General features: G+C 42.1%; 2 protein-coding genes across 2 annotated transcripts in view; one reads left to right on the top strand and one right to left on the bottom strand.

Annotated features, from left to right (window-relative positions):
* TAOK1 (TAO kinase 1) overlaps positions 1–23,892 on the bottom strand; it is a 70,789-nt gene extending 46,897 nt beyond the window's left edge. The window contains exon 1 of the mRNA XM_062012504.1: positions 23,656–23,892. The gene's annotated coding sequence lies outside the window, so the exon portion shown is untranslated. The remainder of the gene's footprint in view (positions 1–23,655) is intronic.
* On the top strand, positions 22,923–23,842 carry LOC133627398 (collagen alpha-1(III) chain-like). The gene is made up of 2 exons (XM_062012657.1): positions 22,923–22,928; positions 23,234–23,842. The coding sequence occupies exons 1-2, from the start codon at positions 22,923–22,925 to the stop codon at positions 23,840–23,842; spliced, it is 615 nt and encodes a 204-aa protein (XP_061868641.1).
* Positions 23,893–26,230: the final 2,338 nt, after the last annotated feature.

Genomic DNA, 26,230 nt, shown 5'->3' with positions numbered 1-26,230 from the left:
TCCAGCTGACAATGAGCATTTCCACCACTATCACAAATACGGTAAACTGGAGCTATTGAAAAAAATCACTTTTGATTGTTTTTTCTCTTTACTTGCAATTATTCCTGAAGTGAGAGTTAGACAGTAAGAATGCCTCAAGAATGAGTAGATAGTAAGAATACTTAAAACACAGACCTTTAAGCATTTCTGTATAGCACTGAATGCTTGACTCAAAAGCACTTTTTTTGGGAAGAAGTAGAGAAATCACTCCCCATTTTTTATAAGACTCAGTAAAAGCTTGTAAGTTCAAAAAAAAGTAAGCAAAACTATGAAATGCAAGTTGCTGCTTGCATGCAACATGTGAAATGGTCACTATTCCATGTATTTTCAGAAGGAAATCCATCTTAAGTGTTTTCTAACACATTAAAAATATCAGCATGTATGAGCTGTTTTGTTATGAACCATGCAGAGGAAACCTCAGCTGAACTTTCAGTATAATATTCTTTGTTGGGTAGTGGAAGTTTCTTCTCTCATGTATTTAAGACCCCAAAGAGGCTATCCCAGGTTAACCCAAGCACATGACCACTTGATCAAGACTGTGCTTCCCAGCAGAAGAAGCTGAGCCCTGGCTGTATGTTACAGAGAATAACATATCTGACTTACAACACTGCAAAACAAGGCCACAAAGTATGGAAAGAGAAAGCAATGTGATGAATGGCCTATGTATTATCTGAGTAGGAATTGTTAAAAGTTACTCATATGAGTCTGAAATGTACACTCCTCAGGCAAAATTGGTATTTTGCATCACCAGTGTATTCTCTTCAGGCAACAATGGTATGTTGCAGTATCCACCTTTCAAATCCATGGGCATTTAAGTGTGATGATCTGACTCTAACCTGGTATCATAAAGAGAAGGGCTGTACTCTTTGTGGCGATACATCAGAAAAGATGATGAAGGTACAAGCATCAGAAGAAATGAATGCTTGTCATACCAAGCAGTGCTGATTTATGTGGCTCTAGGAACAATGTTACTACCTCTGACTTACTTTGCAATCTGCATATAAATCAGCCTTTAAAATTTTAGTCTGATGAATTATATGCATGGAATTACTTTATCTAGAAAGATAAAGGGCAGAGAGAGATTACCCATTACATGTCCCGTCACTTTATTTGCTGTTCATCAAAAGCCAGGTGCTAGCCAGCCTGCTGTAGTGGGTCCTTTCTCCCAAGGCACAGACTGAAGAAGCTCTGTTGGCTGACCTGAAATTCAGGAGATCTGCAGCCAGTGCAATGCTGCCAGATTCAGGATCATTTTCTATGCATCCTTCTGCACATGTCAACAAACATAGGGACACATGTTCATAGGGTTCTTCATGATCACTGGGAAAGTACATTTTTGATCACTGTGTCCAATTTCTCCTTCTAAGCAAGCTTGTCAAAACTATATACCATGTTTTTACTGCTTCCCAACTAAAAAAGAAATGCCCTGGAAACTCACCAAGTTGTGGACATTCCTTAAACCTTATCTTAACCCAGGCTCTGGTGCACCCAGTTGGCTTTTTTGTTCTGACAGAGCAGAGCAGCTGAAGTGCCTTAACATGCACTGCACACATGGAAGACAAGTTACTCTGCTCACAGCAGAAAAAGGCTGTTTCCTTGAACAGCTAAAAATCAGCTTCCCATCCACGCTCAATTACACCTCGGCAGATGGTATCAAGACAGTTGTATTCTAGGTGACTATCAAAATGGAAAGTCTATCAGCATCTCCAAGCCTCTCAAAATGGACGGCAATTTTAGTCACTTCATTCATGTGAAACCACATACCACAGGCCACTTGCATACTTGGGTAAGCCTCTCCCACCAGGCTAACAACATGTTACTTTTTCTCCTCCTAGTTCTACAATTTGGAAATCTTCCTAGAGTGGTAATTAAGCAAGACAAAAAATTTTCACAGAAATGAAACAGGAAAAACCTGGAGATGTAGCAAGTGGCATTCAGCTTCTCCCATGCCCTGCAAAAGGAATGCTCAGGAACATCTCTCTTGGGATCCTACCAACAACTCAACTTTCAATAGTCAGTAGTGAGCTACAGCTCAGACAAAAAAATGCTGACAAAGTAATGAACTTGCCTTTCTCTTAATTACCTCACAATCATTCTTTTTGGTACATTTGTTCTCCACACTGCTTCAACTATGGCTATTTGGCGTTAAGGAGAAGGGAAGTGCAGATGAACAGCATTCCACAAGAGACTGGTAGAAAATTGTTTCATATTCAGAAAAAGTCCAAAATGTTGTCACAAAACTCATGAAAAAAAGAACCATCCTGAAATGGTGCCAACTACAAGCAGAATAAAAACCCCTGGAATGGGATGAGAAAACTGGATTGTGGAAAGTAACTGCGGACCACTGAAAGCCCCACTGAGACATTGCTCCTTTCTGTCTCGGGCTCATGCGAGATGCTCCTCTACTTTCTGCCATTCCTCAGGGAAAGGGAAACAACAAGATCTCACTGTCTCCAAGTCAGAAGCCCCTTCTGCTGCCAAAGCCTGAAGCAGGTGAGATGTTACAGTGGTGCTGGACACTTCCAAAACTTGTGTTATGCCAGTAAGGAGCATTTAATGAAGTCTACAACCCCAGCTATACCTGTGTAACAACAGTACTGCCTACTGCCAAGGAACAGATCCTCTTCCATAGCAAAAGTTTACAGCAATAAATGGTCAAATGCTGTCCCCGTTATATCCTTCACACACCCTCATCTGTCTTTCTAAAGTGAATATATTATGATAATAAGATGAATCTCCAGCTGGATATTGTGGTGAACTCTGGCAGCTTTTTGCCTGTTTGAACACCTATGCTGAAACAGGCTTTTCTTCCCCAACAGGGCACCTTTTTTTTTAATCTGACAAAGAGTGAATCTATCACTCCAGTAAGATTCCCTTTTCAATTTCTTCTAAAATCATTTTTGAAGAATGGTCCTATCCTGGATAAACCTCTTTTCAGATTTTTAATCTTTCTTTTCTCTATTTTCTACCTGTATTTTTTTTCTTGTGTTATACTTCTTCACAGAATAGCCTCAGGAAGACACTTTTACGTTAGAATACTGCTTGCGTTTCCCTCATACGTGCACTTGTAAACTCCGTGGCTTGTTTTGATTTCCTCTCAAGATTCTGACACTAAAATGTCCATCATCAACTCCCTGAATTACTTACCCCAGCACACTTTCTGATCCCGCTGAGCTGTTCTATTTGGATGTTTACTTTCCAAGAATACCACTAGCAAAAAAAAAAAAGGCTGGAAATCTAAGTTTCCCAAACCTTTGTTGACAAGTCCAGGATCTGTGTTTCTGGGTTGGGCTGGGTATAAATATTTGTTAGGATGAACCATACCAACAGCAAAGATGACAGTGCAACAGTTATCACATGCTTTCCATTTAAAACAAAATGGAAACAGTTGTCTGTATTTCTGATTACTTCTACAATCCACTACCAAAGTAGTGGAATAGAGAACTCTAACCAGATAAGCCTAGTAACTTGTTCAAGACAGATACTTTGAACAAATTAAATCTATTTTGACAAGCTACATATGCCAGTGAGAGAAAAACATGAGCACACATAACACTAGCAGTACTCATAGAAATACTCGTTTTGCTAAGTACCGATTTTTGCAATGACACTTACCTAAGAAACACCAAACTTACCATTGACCCTACCACTTAAATAACACAAACAAAAGACATTACTGATGCAGCTGAAACATGAATGCCAAAAATCATTCTGTATTTTTTCTTCTATTTAAAACAAAACGTCCCATGGGATCAAGAGTTAGACCGACAGAGCAGCTGAAGAAGAGCCAGCATTCATTTCTCAAAGACCAATGTTGTGAACATTCAAGAAGTGCCAACCATACCCTGACATATTAAACACTAACATCTCCTGAATGTCTTTGCTTCTGATAGTTCTGGTACATTTATTAAGAAGGTCAGCTCTAAATTTAGTAATTCCTTAGGCTAGCAAAGCTATGAGGAAGGCAACTGGAAAAAATGAAATCTTCTGTCCCTCTTCTTTTGCAACTCATTAATTAATTCATTAACAGTCGTTGCCAACTCTTTGCCTCTACTACATAAAGCAGTTCATGAATACATGTTCTGTCACTCCATCACCTACAGACAGCTCTCTGTGGCCACGTCTCTCAGACTAAAGAGTGTACATTATAACAATTCCAGCACAGGAGATGCTGTGCTGGCAGCACACTGTCCAGGAAGAGGTTAGTAAACGGTCAGCTGTTGAGTCAGTTAAGTCTAGAGGCAAAAATAATGGGAAACTCCAGTTGCCCATAAAAAAAAATAGTCAGATATCCTAATGGAATTTGAGTTTAAAGAAACTTTTCCTTGACCTCTAAGCAATTTTGCCCCAGAACAATAAAAACACTAAATGGAAGCAAATTAGCTACTTTGGATTCAGCATAAATAACTCAGAAGTAAGCTACTAAAGCTTACAATATGGATAATTATCCTTGACACCAGGACATATGTCCATCCTAACCAGGGCCTATGTCCAATTCCCCAATTCACAGGTCAGACTCTTATTGGAGCAAGTATGAGCCCAGTGAAACTGAAGCCAGCAGGAAGATTCTAAGGTAGAAAATACAGTGAAATATAAACAGAAAAATCCAAGAGAAAACCAGAAGATTCTGTGGGAATAAGCCTCAGGCAGCTGCATAGGACAGCAAGAGTACAGGGAAGAGGGTAAATCATCTGCACAAAAAATGACTAAGTATAAGGTCTGGTGTTGCCACAGACCCTACATCAAGAAAGTTGGTCCTTCAATAAACTTGTAGATTAAACATTGCTGACCTATGGAGAAAAGTTAAGTAGCCACCCCAAAAACCTGACGTAGCTCCAGAGCAACATACAGTTTTGTCCCAAGTGCTGTACCCTTCTGACAGCTGCTGCTCCAGAGAAGCTCCCCACAAAGGCTGCAGCCAAAGTGAACCAAAGAATTAATTGAACTAACAATTGGTGGAAGTAATATGCTAATCACTTGGCAACTGTGATACACTATGAACTAACAAGCCAAACATTGTCATGCACAAAAATACTGAGACAAATACCTCACTAGGTTCTAGTATAAGGTGCACATATGGGATGGACCCTCATCACTGGCAAACGATGAAAAGCCATTTCAGAACAGATCAACAGTGAAGGACTACACTGTTCTTTGGAAGGAGGAACCAACCTAACAGAGCAAACAGGAAAAAGGTGTCAGCACTATAGCAAGAGCGTACAGCTGCTTACTAAGTTTGTAACTTAAAAGGAGGTTCAAGAAGGGGTTCAAACACAGATCAGCATCAACAGAGTTTAAAGCCTACTGCAACTGAGGTCTGTTCCACCAGATTATCTGTACTCACAAAGGCAGTACCTATACTGAGCAATTATTTCACACATTTCTAGAGCCTGTGAGCTCCTCCTCTCCTGCAGGAATTTCCCTAAGTCATGGCAATTTGTCCAGTTTTACTCCAGCTCAAGTTGAGCTGTTTCCCTTTCCCCATCCTACCATGATCAAGAACAATTTTTTAAACAGCACACAGCAGAGGGATGAGTCAAACAACCAAAAGCAAAAAATAACAGATCAGAAACCACCTTTCCACTAGTTTACCTACTTGAAGAAATGCTTCTCCAGTGAGTTCTGCAAGGTCTAGATTACTTCTGTTTATGCCTTCCACTTAAAATAAAAACCAGTTTTCAGTATGTATTAAGATAACAAGTATATCCTTTTAATTTGATGAGTTTTATCTGCTTTCATGGGGAAAACGCTCATTTCAACTAATACACAAAACAATTTAGGTAGCAGTGGTTCAAACACAGAATATATTTCAATTGCATAGTTAAGATCACAGGACCGAAAGTCCTATTAAGTCCTGCTCTAGCTATTTTAAGCAACTATTTAATAGAATCCCATCAACAAATAATAACCAACTCCTGAGAACTGCTCAAAGCCAGAGGCTTTGCTGGCTGGTTCTGGCTGCTCCAGAACCACATTCCTATCTTGATCAGGAGTGATTTAGGAGTAAGAACTGATAAAGGCTGATTTACCTTTTTTAATTGTCAGTTTACACGGATTTATTCTTTTCCCCTACTGTCCTTAAACAGTTTTCTTCCCTTTTTAATACTGAGGCATATGTACAGACAGAGATACAATATGTATTCCCTTAGCCTGTTAGCTGACAAAAGCAAGTCGGTTTTGCCTCTCTATGATACAGAAGAGAGAACTGACTTCCCAGACCATCCTAACAGCCCTTCCTCACAGCTGCCCCAAATTAAGGCCTCACATTTCTGCCTGACACTCCCAAAGATGCTCTTGCTCATCATCTTTCATAACTGCTATGGCTAAGCAAGATCACACCACCATCAAGGTGCTGTAATGAAAGCAACAGCTTCTGGCAAGGATCTGAAAACAGGTACCAGCTGCATTATGCCAAATCGATCTAGATAAGTCACCAACAATGAGAAGGGGGGAACTGATTCCATGACTCCAGCAATGAGTCACCCACTCATGGCTCAGCAAGGGGGAAGGAGGGTGCCAGAGCAGAGGGCATGCAGTAGCAACCCACTCCCATCATGCACGCCTTGTGGTCTGGATGGCCACAAAGGTGCACTGATCCTACACTTCCAGTAGCTGGGTGGGAACAGAGACCTCTCCATCCTGGCACAGAAGGGAGGTACTTGGTCTGTTTAACCCAAAATTTTGGGCACATCTGCTGAAATTCTATAAACACCCTTCTGAAGTCATTTTCACACAGGAACAGACGCCCCAGCAGTGAGATATAAGACTGAAGCAAGAGAACTTTGTAATGGCCTGCTTCTTAAATTCATGCAGTCACAGGTTCGTGTGCTACATTACAGCTGTTCCGTTTGCTGACATCTTATCTCCTGTGTACTTATATACCCATTACCATAGTAACCAAATTCCTCAGAACGTATAATGCAATTTTTGTATCTAGTGTATTAGAATAAAATTATTAAGGTTACAAAGGCAAGCACTCTAGAATTAGAAAGTGTCAGAATTCAACATGCCATTTCCCTTGCCAACCCATCTTTGCCTGCTGACTCCCTTCCCAGCTTTTGGGCTTCCAAGTCACCTCTCCTGCAAACCTCCAGCTCCATTTCTCCACCAGTTGTAGCTCCTTCCTCTATGATCCCTCTGCAGCCCCAGTTTCACTGTACTTCTGTCCTGATGTATTCTTATCTCTCCTTTCTCATCTGACTTTTATACCTCCTGCATTCACACCAGGCATTTTCCTCCTCCACACTGCCTGGGTGCTCTCCAGGAATGATTCACTCAACACAGGGCAGAGATTCCCGATAGTCTAGGAACTGGAAACAAGAGAGGAGCCTCTCCTGCAGGAATAAGTCCTTCTGATCTCCCGTAGCCCAGGGCTGGAGCATCTTCAGCTGCTATCTGAGGATAACTGCCTGCTCTGCAGCAGAAGCTGCAAAATGCCCAAGCAACACACAGCTTTGGTTTACCCTCTTATTACCACTGTGCTGTAAGAGTGGGTTCCACTAAGGAATAAGCCCCCACTCCAGAAAGTGTTTTGGAAATACAAAGAATCATAGAATGGTAGGGGTTGGAAGGGACCTTTACAGATCATCTAGTCCAACCCCTTGCTAAGCAGGTTCCTCTCAATCCGGGGACACAGGAACGTGTCCAGGTGAGTTTGGAAACCTCCCTGGGCAGTCTGGGCCAGGGCTCCCTCACCATCATAGTGAAATAGTTTTTCCTTGTTTAAATTGAATGTTTTGTGTTCCAGCTTCTTTCCCATTACCCCTTGGCCTCTCACTAGATATAACAGGAAAAAAGTGATGCCCCAACCTGACATCCACCAAAAAGAGTCTCTTATCTTGATGGAACTTAAATAAAAGAAATTAACTTTCATGCTTTATCTGCCTATATAATTATTTTTTATATGTATTTCTAGGAGGAAGACACATGGATGGAGCCCTCAAGTGCTACTTTTTCTGTGAAGACCAGTGTCTGCAAGCACTATAGAAGAGTGGAATCCACTACAGTGGAACATACCCTGTAAATTCAAATCTTCCCTCACAGCAGCTTTAATAAAACGTCCATCAAATCACAGACTCAGGAATCCTGTTGCTGGGCTGCCTCTCCACTAGAAAGACAGGTTAAGTCGATACATCATTGTGTACAGGCAGAAGGTAAGTAAATGAGTACATCTTTTCTCCAAAAACCTGCTTTAAAAAAAATCTCTCTCTTTTCTGCTTTTGGCACTATTACTAATTGTCCTGAATACAAGGGATGAAAGAGGTAGGTCAGCATCTGCACCCGAAGCAAATATTTGGAACAACAATTCAGAAACACGGCCCACATAGCAGGTTTTAATGCCCAAGGTCCATCTTAACCTAGGCTGACCCTTACTGGGAGTATTTAAAAACAACAACTATCCTGTACACCAACTCTTCAGCTCCCAAGCAAGAAACACAGCCCTTTCTTCTGGCCTGAAGAGAAGAGGAAAGCACTTAAGTCACTTGAAAGTACCTAGTAAGCGGCAAAGTATTTTAAAGCTGAAAAGGCAATTTCAGCTCAAGTAGGAACACATCCATCCTAAATTTGACAGAAAACTCAAATCAGAAATTGGTCTACTCCAATAGCACACATCCAAGCACCTTTATATTTCACAGCTCCTTTGTGTGCTCACACACAAAGCCACTTAATCCAGCTGTTCTCAGCAATCATTCACAAAAGCAAATGAATGAAAAATAAAGAATTGGCAACCATTTCCACTCCTAACCCTCAGCTGAGGTGAACAAGAATTCGGTTACTTCAGTCGATGGCCGAAACTATTTTCTGTGACTTTAAATAAAAGGTTAATTGAGATATGGTGGAACCTGCTCTCACACTTGGGCTTTCTGAAAACAAGGTTGTCCTGCCTGTTTCAAAGCCTCAGCTTTTGCATGAGGTGAGGCAGGCAAGCTGTCAACAGGTGACTTTCCCAAGACTGACCTGACCTTTGAGAGATGTAGTAAAGGAACAGCATTGCAAAGAAAAAGCCAATAGATCTTATACATCTCCTTAAGCACTCACTGCTAGCAGAGATTGAGCTTGAAGGTTTTCGTCTCAGCCAGTTCAGCAGCCTGTGCCTTGCTGGACAGCAATGGTGGCTGTTGTGAGGAGGCCCTGATATGAAGGTAAACAGTGATTTGGTCAAAGTAACCAGGAGTTTTATTTATCCCTAGAGTAGGTGCAGTGCAGAATGCAATAGTGCAACAATTTCCTGTATTATCCTGCCGTTACACCCTCCCAGTGCCTTTCCCAGGCAGCCTCTAGGGATGAGGAGCTCCTTCTCTGTGCTCCTTCAAACAGCTGGCTGCCAAAAAGGATGTGAGGGTGGGGTGGTTTTTTGTGCATGATGTGGGTACTTGCCTCCTGAAATCTAAACAGATGTTAAAGGAATTTGATAACATCTGCCTCTGAACAGCCACTGAAACAGAGGCAGCCCTCAGCCTCCACGTTCCCTGATTGTATGCAGCCTGGTACTGTAGAGGCAAAAGGTGCTAGTAGTCATAGTTCCACTACTCACTGACCCAGCTGTTGTTCTGCAAAGGTTTAACACTCTGTCTTGTGATAAATGTAAATTATATTGAGATGGAAGATTATAAAATGCACCTCATTTTAACAGACTGGGCACTTGAAAGAAACAGAGACCCCATGTATTTTATGGATGACATAAGGCTTCAGACCTTTCTGCTCTTGCTGTGAATTTGTGTGGTCTTGGACAGGTCACTTCTTAGGCACACAGTTTACATGTTTGTAGGTTAAGAATGTTTACTGCAACTCTATCAAGTACTCAGCAAAATCAGTTGCTTTTTAAGCCTTGGTAATAAAACTATTGATCAAACGTGACACACTGAATTTTGTCAGTTCCTCTTAGGAGAATGAAGTGAAAATGAAAAAGAGATGAAAGAATCTTTAGTCACCAGAGCTCTGCTCTTCCCATACTTTTGAGACCCAACATAAGACCAAAGAATCTGTGAATGGAAATGTCACAGATGCAGTTGACAGCATTGGCCAATGTTAGTCATGCAAGGCTGTCCTCCCTCTGCAGCCTGTGCAATTGTTGGCCTGAGCTGCAATCTGCTTTCTTCAATCTGTGTGGACAATACATTTGAATGCTGCAGACTGGTAATAGTTGAACTTCAGAATAAATGGTCTTTATTTCATAGAGATGATTTTATTTACTTTCAACAACAACTACATACCATACAACTCCAGTGCAAACCATTGCTTCCATCCAAAAAGGAAAAGCTCTTTATAAAAGCTTCTACTGTTCACCAGGATAATTTTTTTAATACAGTTTCTCAGTATGAAGTATGTGTGGCACAGTAAAATCTAAACATGCATAGCTACCATGGGTTAGGCTACATTTCTCATGTGCTCTTTTTTAAATTCCAAGAGCTTTCTTAAAATTTAAGTAAAAAATGCAGCAGATTTTTCTGCCTCAGAATAAGGACTAGTTTGCTGCAGCTGTGTATAAGGTCGATTCTTAAAAAAGAGAAAGGACCATTTTAAGGAAACATGGACAGATACAGTGACAGCACTGAAATTAATGCAGCACCTTCTCTCGTCTAAAAATGTCTAATAAACCCTTCAGGGAAATACGAGGGTTTCTGGGAGGTGTCATGGAAGAAAAGGGTAGTGTTTTGTAAGAGTTGTCCATTTTCTAAAATGAGAATGGAGACCTGTTCCTGGGAAAAAAACCATCCCAACCAAACCAAACCAGCATGTGATTTATTTTTGAACACTGCTAAGGTCTCCCTGACAAGATCTGTCCTGCTGCTCTTGACTGTTCTCATGTCCTTGTCCTGTGCTGCTTTACTTCCATATCTTGATAGAGCTAGAACTCTATGTCACATATTTGCAGACCATTTTAAGGAAGCCTTTTGGACCATTCAGCTTAATGCTGCTCCAGCTGTGCCATACAGTTATAGATGTTGGTAGTAGCTTCTATCATCTCCAGTTACCATCCTTCATTAGATGGCACAATGGTGTGTGTCTGAGGAGTAGTCTGCACTGCACCTACTCTAGGGATAAATAAAATTCCAATCTCCACAATCGCCAAGGCTGTCAATCTGACATCTTTTGTGAATACTAAATTCACATATACAAAGAACTTTCTCCTTTGTAGGTTTTGAAACATCTCACATGCAGTTTCCTACTGGTAACTGAACAAGTAGCATAATTTCATACCTGGCAATTTGAAGCCTCTTTTTCAGCAGTTTGGAATAAGGCATTATGCCTTTTGTTTGTCAGTAAGAACAGACAAATAAGGGGGGAAGGGGGGGGAAGTAAAGTAACAAGCAACATTTCTTTTATTAAAAGGTCTATTTGCTGACTGCTCCTGTTGGCTAATAAACAAAGGAAAAGTCAGGTGTCCATTTTACAAATTCTAACGATCTTGGAGTTTGGAGCTGGGAAAGTAGGACAACCTCCTGATACCTTGCACAGATACTGCCCTAACAACCGGCCAGCAAAAAGCAAGAACTGCTCCCTCATCGTGCATGCAGATCACCCCTACAGTCCAGCTGGACAGGGAGCTACTGAGAACTCAACATTCCAAGCCAGAAAGCAGTATTTACTTTTTGGACTCAAGCTATAAAGAGCCACCAAGAAGTAATTAGGGTTCATGAACACAATGAGGCAAAGAATATCAGCTCCAGTGTTGCTTTCTGCCCCGAAGTTCTTACTGCATCTGGACAGCTTCTCCAAGACCACCAGCCTGTCCTCTCATGAGCAATACTCAGAGTTTATGGCCTCCAAAAACCTTAAAAGGCCTCTCTGCAAATTACTTTTCTAAGTCATTTGGAGTGAGGGAATATCTCAAGCTCTGGTCTGAAAAAAGAATTAGGCCTGTCCATATTTACATGAACTGTACTGCTCAGTATAGCTAACAAGCTGCATGACTGGCAGCTGCCTTTAGGCTACAGAAGGGCTCCTATAAAGAAGAACTCAGATACACTCTTCTATTAAATTTCACAGGTTTGAACACAAATCATCCTGGTTGTATCAGTCCTACAGTTGGTTTTGGCTGCTCCCCTGAACAGGTCCCAACAGTAATCTTGGTGTAAGGCTGCTGTTAGTACTACCATGGTATTTATACAAATCCTGAAGCGTATGGGACAGTTCTCTGCTAGAAACCAACACAAACATATCAAGAAGTCACTGTGCAGTGCTTATTTAAATACCTCCAAAAAGGTAAAAACCAGAAAGGTTACATTAAAAAGAAAGAGATCTCTGAAGCAAGTAGGACTTGAGTACTTATAAAATGCCCGTGTATTTGCATCTGGCCCACAGTATATATCACATCCTTCAGCTAGGCAGGAGGAAGTTGTTATTGAGAATTTGATGGTAAGAACTGAAAAGAAATAACTGTTTCTCTCTTTTTCTATTAAGCTAATTCCTGTTGCACAAAGTCAGCTTGAAAGCTCCTTTCAAAGAAAATGGGGGAGGGAGGAGAGGAAGATCAGATCTGCTTGTTTTTTGTATTTGACATTCAGGTCTCATCCCCCGTTTTGTTTTCCTGGAGGATGCAGCAGCGCAGACCTCGTAGAATGATGACATCACATAAGTGATAAGTCAAAAAAAAGCAAAACCCGAACAGGAGGGACACAGCTCTCCCTCAAATAAGAGCTCAGAACAACAGCTCTGCTTCTGGCTGTTACCTTTCAGACAACTCAAAGCTCAATGTATCCAGAGGCAAAATAATTTTCCCTTCAGACCCCTGGCCCATGAGAGCAGTCTATCAAAATGGGGGAAGGTGAGAGCGCTGATGCTTTCCAGGCCAGGCAGAACTGAGTTAAAAGGTGTTTAGGTACTGTTTGCCCATAAAGATACCTTGAACAGTACATTGTTTTATGCTTGTTCACGCCTGTTTTATTATTGTTTCCGAGTTACACAAGCAAGTGGCTTACACCATGATGAAACAAAGCAAAGCGTGGCATGTTTAAGTCGCTGTTAACTGGAAACTGCTCTTACTTAAAGGCTTTATTAAAAGTTATTTAATGAGGTAAGCATTCCAAGATGTACCTTTCCTGCAGAGCAAGAGCACACACTACACCAGAGACAGAGCAATTTCTAGATGTTTATGCATGCTGCAGGTAGCATCTGCAGAGGGAAAAAAAATGCCTCTTGCAGTGAAGAGGCATTCATAACTCCTCTGTATTTATTAAAACTCAGGAGAGGCCCATGCTAGAACACGTGCACTGACTGCTCCATGCCACAAGGAAATTTATCCTTCAAGGAATACCTGAACTCAATAGACATCATGACTGGCAAGCTCAGAAAAAACAAGTTTTACGTGAGAAGTACCTGCAAAACTTTGGAAGCAAATCTCCAAAATGCTTCTTGGTGATTCAAGACATCAACCTAGATGGTAAATGACCCCTTTTCTTCCTCCTAACAATTTACAACTTAATTTTAAACAGCAGCAACAATCAGAAAGACCCATACAGTAAGGGAAGAGATTAAATCTCAATGGTCACATGGTTCTACTGATAGCTACCTCACAGCACAATGCTGACAAATCATTTGACAGCTCCTTGCTGTGATTTTTCTTTGTAATTAAATACAAAATTAAGGAGATTGCCATCTCCACCTTATGCACAAGCTAATCAGTATTAGCAGCCCACTCAACTCAGACAGAACACTAATAACTTCTCAAAGCAGCCAAACAAACATTGCCTTGCTATTAATTTTAGGACAATGCTCCAACAATGACATCTCAGACTTTGTCCAGAAAATAAGTTTGTAACAAGGCAGCATCGTAGAGGATCTCTCACACCTCTCCAGAGCCTGTAAGTCCCATTATTACTAGTCATCATGTACCTTGAGAAATTCTGGCAAAACAAATAGCTCATTTCAGATAAAATGCAATTGCAGATTTCTGTGAATCAGCTGAAGTTTTCTAGAGTTTAAGACTTTACACAGCAAAGCAGTAAGACACTGGAATACGCTATCTAAATATCAAACTCCTGCCCCAGTAATCAAAAAGAAAGAAAATGAGACAAGTGTGCCTTTAAGGAAGCAGCAAAAGGAGGTGGTAACTTCAAACTCAGAAGTAAAACTCCTCCTCTGAGTGAAGTTCAAGATCTGTTTTATCGATAGGCCCAACAAAGCATGCCAAGACCTGTGGGGTTAACTCTGGAGATGAGTCAGGACAGACGGACAATGACCATCTCTGTAATTTTCTGTGTACATATTTACAGAACGTATTTTAGTGATGAGACCATATGTGTCATGTCCTTAGAAATGCTAATCACAGGAATGAAATCACATATAGAAAACCCCTAAATCAGCAAGCGCTCGATGTCTCCAAACCAGAAAATAAGCAGACAGTAGAATCACAACTCATACCATACTCTCCTTCCACTCATGATGCTCCCTACCACTCATGCTAGTTCATATCACCCTTGTTTCCTCAACACCTATGTAAATAGGTAGGTAGATGTTGCAATGCACATGATAAACAGGTAAGAACTATCTCAAACCAGCTTCAGAACAGCACAGGTAACAAGTTCCAAAGCTAAAAGCTGATCTTAGAAAAACTCTTGCTAAACTTCATTCTCCATGGTTGTTGGCTAAATTGAACAAAAAGACCCCAGAAAACCAAGGTCCCAAAACATTGAGCACTTCCACACAGAGACTCAAATGTCAAGGTTTTTATGCTTTCTGGGTTATTGTAGTGTAAAAATAATAACTGAAGCAAAGGAATCCTTAGTTTCATTAGTTCCAAATAAGCCACAGCAATTTTATTGCTTCAGATGAATACCAGTGCTGTCAACCTCTCGGCAGAGACAGTTAAAGTACAATCTAGAACTGATGACTGTTACTTTTGATGAGCTGAGCAATGGCTCACTTGGCAATGCTTACAGATTCATGATGGGTACAGAGGCTTGAAGCTCTTCTTCCCTCCTAGTGCATGAGGTGAGAACCCTTTCAGCTTCTCACTGAAAACAGCAGGGTGCATTTGAATTACACAATAACTAGACTCTTAAGAAGACGTGAGATTCAGCTGTACTAGGGACTGCACAAATAGCATAAAAGCATACACTCTGCTTCCATAGATCTCCATAAAGATGTCCAGACCATTCCCAAGTCTTGCAATTATATATATACAGGAATACTTTTTACTTAGGTGAGCAGTTCCCAGTTATCTCTACATGCAACTGACTCCCAAAATGAAAAGACTTACTTTGTTGTTCAAGTTCAGGGACTAAGCTACAATGCATTAAAGGCTCCTTTCGGATTTATTTAAAAATAAAAAGCAGCAACAAATCACATCACAGTAACACGTAATATTACAAATTTCAAGATTTAGGCAGCTCATTAAAAACATCATCAAATTGCCATTACGATAACAAAAATCTATATAGTCCTCATATGGTGAAACAAAAATACACAATCCCCTACATTATTAGTAGGTCAGCCAGACTTTCAAGAAGAGATCTGGGACAGTGGTGCTGGTGAACTTTGAGGTCTGTGCTGTTCCACCATATCTCACTGACAACTCAGTATCTCCTACACTTCTGCTCCTACTTTACAACTTAGGAGGTACTGCAGTCCTGCTGGTCATATGTTAATTGGGGACCAAGGAGACAAATTCTTATACCCCTGTCACCAGCTATGCTGGGCAAACCACTCCTCCACCTATACTTCTATATCCTCACCTTATAAATGTGAAAAATAAATAGGCATTCATCAGTCACTTAAAATACCTTGAGATTTATGGATGAAATTCAGAACTGCGAATTACTATTATCATTATCCTGCCAACTCAGAGGAAAGTATAAAAACATCACACATGCAAGGTAATCTTTCTGTGTTACAGCTTACTTCAATTTCTATTTGTGTATTAATATTTCATTTCTCATATCAATATTAATGATAGAGATTTCTATTTAAACATTAAAATATTTGTCATACGTACAAAAATCACAGTGATTATACCAATTTTGTAGTCACTATGGTAATTAATTTTCAATACCAGAGTGTGCAACAGGAAAACTAATCAAGTGAGGCTTATACACCCTGGTGCTGGACAAGCCACTGTGGAAAGACTCTGGAGCCCCTGGTGATGGCCTGTCTGCACAGTCACCAACAACTATCAGTTCCTGCAATATTAGAAAATACAAGGTATTTGATGTGGGAATTAATATTTTTAAGAGATAGGCACCTATCATGAAATATTTTAGAAAATGTAGGTACTGTTCCAAAACACATTTTTAAATAGCATGCATCAAAAACTCCATGTCAAATCTTTTTCAAGAAAACAGCAAATAATTCCTTAACTGTTCTCTATGGTTTTGTTATTAATTATGAGATAGGGAAGGTAAATCACATTCTTTGTAAGGAAATTGTTTTCATGTTAGTCTTGTATTGAAAGTGCTCTGCTTGCTATTGTAAAAAAAAACAGTAACAAACTTTTTGCCCAGTCCTGTTTTTGCAAATTTAAAATATCAGTATTGCAACAAAATCAAAAGTTACAGTGAGGATGAGAACTTGTTTCTTCCATAACTTTTTTGGGGATGAGAGGTCAATATGTGTGCTTTTTAAGTACAGGCTATCTTGGAGTTTGAGACCCTGCGCTCTGTCTTCCCAGTTAAGAAACAGTGTAAAATTTTGAAGGTTCTGTTCAGTTTAGGATTGCTGTGTAGGTTGATCTGGTAATAATGTGGTCAAATTCTGAGCTAGCAGCTCACAGTAACATATCTGAGAGCAGAAGGAAATACTCCAATGACTATCATGCAATCAACCAAACTCAAACCAAACCTTCCTCTCTCACCTCCATGGGCATGCACTCCTGCTTGTATACTCTGGGCACTTGACATGGCTTCTGGAATGGAGATGCTCTAGGATTCCCTTGCCCATGAATTGTATCAAATGAAGGAAAAATAATCTTCCATCCTCCACAAAGCACAGATGATCAGCATTCAGATGGGTTTGCCTGCATTCTTGCTGCAAAACGGGCAGGTCCCAGCAAGAATTAACAGGAGGTTCTACCACACACCTCCAGCCAGAGACTAACCTAGTTTTAAGTACTTCAAAGCACAGGTTAGAGGGGGTTTTACATGAAAAGGGAAGAAGGAAAATAAGCCAAAAACCCAGGTAAGAGTTTAGGTTTGCCTGTATGGCAATTAACCTATAATAATGGAGCTTGGCATTCTTAGTAAGGTACTATCTCTGAAACATATCATTATTGCCTTCCCAACTTTGATACACACTCCTAGAAGCCTGCACAATATTTTGTCAAGGCCTAAGTTGCCCTTTTTTTTAAAAATTAAAGTTGCAAATCTTCATGCAAACTTCCACCTAGGAGCCTGCTGGCATATTAGGACACAGAGCAAGTATAAAGTGGGGTCTGTACCAGTTCAGTTGATGCCAGAGAAAAATCACATCACTGCAACGGTTAATCTTTACAAGTGGTGAAACCACACTGCTACAGTTAGCATGGTGCATAATTCCCAAGACAAGACTTCCATATGCAAAGTGTAATACAAAAGCCCAAGGACATGGGAGGGCAGTGGATTTAAAGGAACAAGATCATATGCTGTGCATAGAGTCTGTGCTCTGACCCTTGAACAAGTAGACAGCTTACCAAGGGGTACGAGGCCAAAGCATACATAAATAGATTTCAAACCCAGAATTTAACTAGTTTGCTATCTAGGCCAAGAAACAGTTCTGGAACACATTTAACACAGTTTAATCGCATTGAATCACGGCTGGCCCAGAACTGATTTTAACAACTGTCAACTGCTCTTCGGAACAGGCAAAGCCAAAAGCAAAGATCGCAGCATACAGTTTATGAAGAACAGAGACAACCCAAACTTTCAGAGTAGAGGCAGAAAAGCAAGGCACGTTCAAATCCCATGATCTTTATTCAGATTGGGTTACAAGGAAGTGGGCTGTGGGAGGAGCTAATGCTAGTGACAACTGCAAGCCAGAACTAAAGAAGAAACATGTTGCACTGCCACCAGGACACAGCTTGAGAAATCCTAATAACTGATGGTTTCCCATGGAGAAAGTTACTGCACTACTTAGTGTATACCCGTGGCCTAGTTGAGAAACAGCAGTAGCAAAAATAACCTCTCTTCTCATCTCCCTGGCTGGGGGAGGGAGTGACAGTCACCAATTAAAAGGGGACCGAGGCGGGAAATAAGAATTGCATATTAAGAAGGTGAAGAGAGGCAAAAATAACAAATGTGCAATACCACAGGCATTTCTTTCCAAGAAATCTCAAAGCACTAATTCTCTGGGAACAGGCTCATTGGTCTGCTGTTGCCTTTGAGTAGCAGCATGTCAGCAAGAAGGAAGGATTGCTGGATGCTTGGAAAACAGACTGAACACAGGGACAGTGAACATGCCAAAAATTGTTACAAGAAATGTTCCCTACCCTTTCAACATACTTGCATTCGTGTATTTCACTTTGGAGTGCTTCTGGATTCCAAAGCTTTCCACAGGTTAGAACTCAGCCAGACCAGAAAGAACCAAAGTTGAGCCAGCAACACGATGAGGACTAATCCTAAAAGACCTAACCCCTCAAAAATTGTGTCCACTGGTGTTCAGTGAATGGCAGAAGAATAAACGGGGGTGGGGGGGGGAAGAGGTTTTAAGTTTGGCTGAACTAAATGAAAGGCTGAAAGCAACTTTATCCACATTTTAAGAATTCAAGTATGATACATGCTGGCTTTTAGTCTGAAAACTATGAGCAAGAATCTCCCAGATGAACATTAAATACCAAAATTTACTTTTCAGGTGTGGCTTAACATCACCAACATGCAACAAAAGCTTCCAATTAAATTCACAGGCATCACTCACACACATTCTGATAGAAGGCTGTCCTGTAAACAGGTTACATTTGACTGTAGGAAAAAACTGTTTTTATCAAATTACATCTCACTCTAAAGAAAATACTTGCATGGCTGTAGCCAGGACTGTAATACAGGTCAGTGGAAGATCTCAGGCACAGAAAATTGCAGAAGCTTGCCAGCTTTAGAGTTCTGCAATTTCTACTTCTTTCCTCAAGGTGCAAGTTTTCCACAAAATTAGACATATTTAGCCATTTTTCACTCTAAGGACAATATCCAACAGGTAAATCTCATGCTGTCACCCCATCCTGACCCCTAGAGAAAAATCAAAAGCCTTTCTAGCCAAGCAATACAAAAGGCAAAAATATTAGCTACCATCCACTCACATGATGAAGTCATCATCACTGTAATTCAAGTTGGACTGTCCTCACCATACCCCTAAGAAAAGGAAATCTTCACCTCTAAGCTATGGTGCAGGTACATAACTAACTCTGCATAGTCAGGCTCAGCAAGCTCCAATTAAACTGGACAAACTTTTCTGTTTACACAAAACTTAGTGCTGCTCTGGCAATTTCATGCTGTGTCCACAGTGGCTACTTTGCCTTTTCTTTGGCAAAGAAACCAAGATATAGTGGGATTTAAATTTAAATAAAAATGGAAAGCAACTATGCACTAAGTTCTCAATGGCTTCCCTTTGGTAACTGTCATTCCAGTGATCATCAAACATTGGTTTAAAAACTGTTTTAAGAAACCCTTTGAAGCATCCACTGTGCAGTCTCCTGCCCATTGTGTTTCTAAGGACCTTCAGAAAGTATTCCTTCCTCCATGCTTTGTACTGTAAATGAGCACTTAGACAAGGAGAAGGGAATATTACCTCTAAAAGCCAATTGTGCTTTTGAACAGTTCTCCAACCTTTCCTCCAGTTTTATGAACATTTTTCCCTCTCAGACACCTTGAACCTCACCTCTGATTTTATATTTTAAGTTCTGTTTTCACAGGAAGGACTCTGCTTCACAGTTCTGCACAGCTGAGCTCCCTCTGGAACTTCACGAGGGGATTAGTGGGTTTCTGACCCTTTATCCCTTGGATTTTTTTTTCCAGTCTCTTCTCCACATAGAAATCAATGTATGACGAGCAACTCCTCAGCACGTTAAAGGACACTGCAAACAAGTAATCCTGAAATCTAACTACTACAAGTCTAGGAAAAAGTGCCACCAACCACCTCTGTCTTCAAACATTTCTCTTTGAACAAGCTCTGACTCCACGGCAGCATAAACTGATCTAATTGCTGGCTGTCATGGTGCAACCCAGTCCCTTGGGTTGTCCTTAGCATCACCTAACTGTGCACTGCACCACTTTAGAACACTGAGCTCACACAAAACTCCTTACATTTTTTCTTAGGTTATCTTTATGATGGTGTGGCTCAGTGCAGGATGAAAGACCAAAGCCACGGAGTAACACACACGGGAAAGTAGGTGAGGGATGGGACCACGTACCTAAAACTTCTAGTGCAAGAGGAACTCACCAGAGAGCACAAGGCCGCATAGACAAGGGCTTCATCATGGCAGTCAAGAAAGAGCAGTTTGTGGAAAAGAGTACATATTCAAGAGTTAGAAAAGAAAGGACAGCCATCAGTCTCAGAAGGTATTAAATCATCCCTCTCTGTGCTGCTATAGGCAAGTTTGTCTCAAACATGGTTTGAGGAGGGAGGACATCTGTGTTACTCATAACTGAAACCCTGTTGTCAGACTCAGGATAACTTTCTAATTCAGACACAATACAGTTGAAGTTCAGCTCTTCCCTTTGTCCAGATTCACAACAGGAAAACTAAAAACCTTCACGCTACGTAGCATACATACAGGAAAAATGTAATGGTGACCCATAACCAATGTAATTCAGAGGATGAGATAATACTAAAGACTTTTATAGTTTCTAGTGTGCATTTCAACCTAACAATAAGCTGGTTTAGTATTTTAATATGAACAGACAGACAATGGAAAATACTTCTATGATAGAATCTTAGTGATCATGCAACTGTAAGTATTCTCCAAAACACAGGGAGATTAGTTTAAAGACAAGTGATATTTAACATAGCTTCCTTAGCATTTTTGGATTACAAAGTGAGGCAAATCAACCTTAAACATTTTCTTATTTGACAAAACATCTATACCATCAAAGAAAAGTTATATGAAGCATATTTTGCAAACGGCAGTAGTCTCTTAAGTCAGAAGTATATCCTGCAGAAGAGACAGGTGAAAAACAACAGCAGTAATACATCCAGTCTGTCGTTCTAGCAAAGAGATTTAGCACCTGAAATAAGTACCTGGAAACAACCTAACGTTCCTGTTGAGTTTGCAATGGTTGTGTCAAAGTAGAACTCCCTAGTGCAGAGTCAGCTACCTACAACATCTTTAAAACAAATCTCTGAATTAGTTGCCATATCTATTGTTCTCTACAAAATATCCTCATTACAGGAAATCCACTACTAGGATACATCTGAAGAGGTAATTATTAGTGTGATATTTGCTTCTCCTCTGGTGTATCTCACCAAGCATAACAACTGAGGCTGTCTTACAACTCATTAAAAATACGTTATTCAGGTGACAAAAAACCTGATGAATTATAGTGGACAGGCAAGGATGAAAGCTGTATAAATGGAAATGTTATTTAGATGGAAGTAAACATTTAAAATTCTCCAGCCTAGCTTACATCAGAATTTAACAAAAGGAGACATGATGGATAACTTTTTCCAACAGTCTAATTTGAGGCCTAAGTCACCTTATCTGTGCATAATTTTAATGCTAACATCTGGTTCTCTACATGTAGCACTTAATTTCAGCCTAGTTAAAAAGGAAAAGAAAAAAAAAAATCAAACTATCCAAGGAGATTTTACTTCAAGCAGTTGTGTTTCCAAAGGATTAAATTTCATTTAAGCTGTTCTACCAGAATCACTTTCTCTTCAGTGAGACACTCTTAAGAGAGGAGAAAAACATTCTCTCAAGTTCAAAGGACAAATTAAGGTTCAAGCTTATCAATGTATTTGAGTCTACAGATAAAAGGAAGATGAGACCTAAAAATGGCAAACATACCAGCCAGAACTAGGCCAACGTTATGGAGAATCTAATATGAAAGCTCAAACCAATCGTTGATTAGGTTTGCCCTTGGACACAAGTAACAAAAACTATGACACGCTCACTATGAACAGGCACAAAGGCAAGGAATACATAGACTCAAAAAACCCATATCTAATTTCACATTTATTGCAACAGAAGTTGTTACTCTGCAATCCTGAAATACTCAACGAACCTTCACTAATGTCAAAATATACCACAGTTGTCCACAGTGTGTTCACTATTGTGATGTTTTACCTGTCAAAGACACTGAAGATCTGAACTATATTGATCATATATATATATATATATATATGTATGTTAAAAATATGGGGTGGTATTTAGGGAATACTTCATTTGAAGCATTCTAAGCTGATAACCTTTATCCAAAAAACATAAAACAAGAGCCATGTCAAATGAACTATATATAGCGTTAATAGTAAGGAATCAATAACAGCCAAACCTTTAGGTAACATCTTATTAATCTGCCCTTGGCATTCATGAACACACTGCTGGGGAGGCTCTCAAAATGTGATAGTCAAAGGTGAAGGACAATTTGTTCAACTAGTTAATGCAACTGCTATTTAACCAACTCAGCCACTAAAATGCCACCTAATGAAATACTCCATACCATGATAAGCAGCAGAGACAAGCATCATAAACATGAAGTATTTTTCCAAGAAAATAAATTTAAAGTCCTCAAGGCTAATACTGTTCTGTCATTTTTTTTTCCTCCAAGACACATAAAGATCTACATTTGACAACAACCATTTTAATCCCCGGTTCTCCCCCCCTCCCCCGTTTCTTGCACCGCGCCCAACACAATGGTACAACTGCATGTTACAGGCGCCCAGGTATTGCCTTTATTTCTGCTTTCCTAGTGATAAAGGTGAACTCTAATGTTCCAAAGATGCTTGCAGCAAAGCAGGCTGAACGATATTTCTAAAGACATACCCACATGCGGGTTAGAGAAATCTTAGCCTCCATGAGATGTTTTAATCTGACAAATTAAAATGGTTGGGAAACGCTATTTGGCTAACGGAATCGGCCGCCACTTGCATTGCTGAGGGGAAGCAATAAAAGGTCTTTAAAATAGGTCACTTTCATCCAAATCCCATACCAGCACTGAACAAAATGGTATTTACACTGAAAACTCACCACTTGGGGAGGAGCGAGGGGTAGGGAAGCGAGCTCGGGGGAAGAAGGAAAAAAAAAAAAAAGGGGAAAAAAAAGGGGGGGGTAGGGAAAGAATCCGCACCGGTATCCGAGGGACCCCCAGCCCCCTCGGGGGCTTCGGACTCGGGCTCTGAAGCCCCCCAAGACCCGCGCAAACAAAAAGGACCGAAGCGCAGGGCCCGCCTGGCCGGAGGGAGCCGGCAGCCCTGCCCCAGCCCTAGGCCTCTGGCGGCCCCTGACAGCGGCGGCCGCCGGGAACACCCCGCCGGCGGCGGCCGCCCCTCACAGGGAAGCGCCATTTCGCCTCCCGCTCCCCTGCCGGTGCTCAGCGCCTGCCGCCGGGGCCGAGGCAGCAGCTCCGAGTCCTGCGGCACTGCCGCAGAGCGCGGCGGGGGAGGCGCCGGCCTCACCGGGCCGCCCTCCCCCCCCTCTTTTCCTCCTCCCTCAGCCCTCCCGGGGGCGCCCCCGCCGCCAACCCGCCCCGGCCGAGCTCCCCGCCGCGATGCCCGCCTTACCCTCCGCCGCAGCCGGGCTGGGAGCGCCGGTCGGCCCCCCGCGGAGGAGGAGGAGGAGGAGAAGGAGGAGGAGCGGGGCAAGGGGCGGCGGCCCCGCGGGGGGAGGCACCCCCGGAGGGGCGTCGGGCCCAGCCCCCGCGGGTGCCCGGGCGCGGCGGGCACAAAGGCGGCGGGGCACAGCACCTAAGATGGCAGGGCAGGCGCGGCGGAGCGCCCAGCCGCCGCCGCCGCCGCCACCACGGCCGCCGCCGCCTGGGCCCCGCTCGCCGAGTCGCGGCCAGGCCGCGCCGCGGGGGCACGGCGTGCGGGAGGGAGGGCGGCGCCGGCCGTGCCTGCCGCGGCGGAGCGGGTCCCTCGGCCGGGCCGCGCCGCGCCGGGATAGCTGCCTGCCTGCCGCCTCCCCTCAGCGCCGCCCGGGCTCCGGCTGCTCCGTCGCCGCCGCTCCGCGCTGCCCGCAGCCAACGGCCCCCGCCCGCCCCTCTCGCGAGATTTCGCCGCCCTCTCCCCCCTCCCTCACCGCGGCCGCGGGAGGGGCGGGGGGCGGTGGTTGGGGGGAGGAGGAGGGGCGGGGCCGCGCTGAGGGCGGCAGAGGGGCAGTTGTGGGGCTGTGTGAGGAGGGGGCGAGTGGAGTAGTGGTGTAAGGGGCAGTTTGGTGGGAGAGGTAGGGCGATGCGGGGGTGGTTAGGGTTGAGGGGTCGCTGAGGGAGAAGAGAAAAGGGAGTGTGGGTGAAAGAGGGTGTGGGAGCCCTGTGTGAGGTATGGGAGGGATGAGGGGGGCGAGAGAGGCCTGAGGAACAAGATGGCCGAGGGGTGTTGCTGAGGCTGTAAGAGCTCAGAGGGGCTGCTCGGTAGTAAGTCTTGAAAGAAAATGGGGAAAACAAGGAAAAGCAGGGAGAAGCTTAGCCGGGGGCTCTGGGGAGGAGCAGCAAGGAGGAGAAGGGCTTGGAGATATGGCAGATGGGGCCTAGGCATGGATGAGGAGATGAAGAATGAGGGTAGGAGAGAGGCCTGGAGGCAGGTGGGAGCTTGCTGGGGGCAAGTGTGGCAGAAGAAGGTGGATTTGGGATAGGCCAGCTGAGGTTGAGGATGCCAGGCTGAGTTGAGTGAAGCTGCCTCACGGCCTGGAAGCAGCTCAACTACAAGCGATAATCCAGGAGGTGGTAGGTGTCTGCTTGTGCTAACTCTTGTGCAACTGGCCTGATCCAGTGGGTGCATTTCACACTGTTTGCCCTTGGCTGAACTGTATCCGGTTTATGGCCAGAAGAGGAAAAAAAAATCTGCTGGACTGAGCACATGGTCTCCTGAGCAGTAGGCTTGGCTCTCAGGGGTGGGTGTTGAACTTGGTAGGTTGTTGAGCCTTTGTGTGCTTTGGTATCTCCATCTATGAACTAGAGATAACAGTTGGCTTCATGCAAGGATTAATTATTGTGTCTTGTAGTCACATATTTGTTTATTTGTTTTTACTGTAGATTACAGCTGGAGGAATTCTAAACAGTCCACCTCTCCTTGTCATGGTGTTTAAATGCATTGTACTCCTGTCTGAACAGAGGAAATCGCTGAGGTCAGTCTCCCTTGTGTTTATAGTTGCTTTCCCTTTCAGAAGTATGGGGGCAAAGAATCATCAAAATAACAGTTTGTGCTGACATCCTGATAATAAATTAGTAGAAACGGTTACATAAGACACAAAGCTTGTAAAAAATATGTTTGTAGAGATTGCTTCCCCTTCGAAATTCAAGGTTATATCTGAAGGGACAGTGTTCTTAGTTATAAAATACCTTGCAAATATTCACAGTTATGAGATATCCCCATTATGAAATGGTACAGTTCTGTAAATCCAGTGTTACTGATGCTGCTGAAATAAAACAAAGTAAACAAACTGCCTTCCTATTTTCCATAAACTAACAGGTATTTGGTACTATAGGAAGGATTTGTATCCAGCAGACATTGAGGATGACGCTGGATTCTATTTATGTAAACTCTGTGTTTTACCTTTAGACAAGCAGGGCTGCTGGGGGCTATTTAACTTGTGATGGGGGGAAGCTGAGGAAAGTTGAGAACAGAAGTTGACTCTAATGATTGTGGACCACATCTAGAGTTTTGTGAACTTGTCACATAGTGGTCTGATACTTTTCAAATCCTAATAAGAAAAGTAAGACAAATGTGGATCACTTCAAACATATGTTGTTGTAAGTATTGGGAGAGGGAAGCTAAAGGTTTATCTGATTATCTCAACCTTGAAGTTGGCAGCTATGACAGGAAACTGGGTTTCATTCATCTGCCAAAGATATTTGTAGCATATCATTTGACAAGTTAAAAGGCATTTTTTGTAATGGCCCAAAAATAAAACCATCCACTTTCTGAAACTACAGTTTCTGTCTTCTAGAATCATATGGGTTTGTAGGCATAATTCTGAGGAAATTAAGGATGCACTTGAAAGGTAAATATTTGTATTTTCAAATGCTAGAACAATGATATTTTACACAAATCTGCTCAGAATGGCCTATGAATATCAATTCGTTCTTGTACTTGTTTTGCCAAATTAGTGGGTATCGTTTGGTTTTTTTGCAGATAGGGA

The sequence above is a fragment of the Colius striatus genome, chromosome 20 (assembly GCF_028858725.1).
Source record: "Colius striatus isolate bColStr4 chromosome 20, bColStr4.1.hap1, whole genome shotgun sequence".
Taxonomy (NCBI): Eukaryota; Metazoa; Chordata; class Aves; order Coliiformes; family Coliidae; genus Colius; species Colius striatus.
Note: the sequence above shows the minus strand (reverse complement) of the source record. Positions and strands in the feature narration are given on the sequence as shown.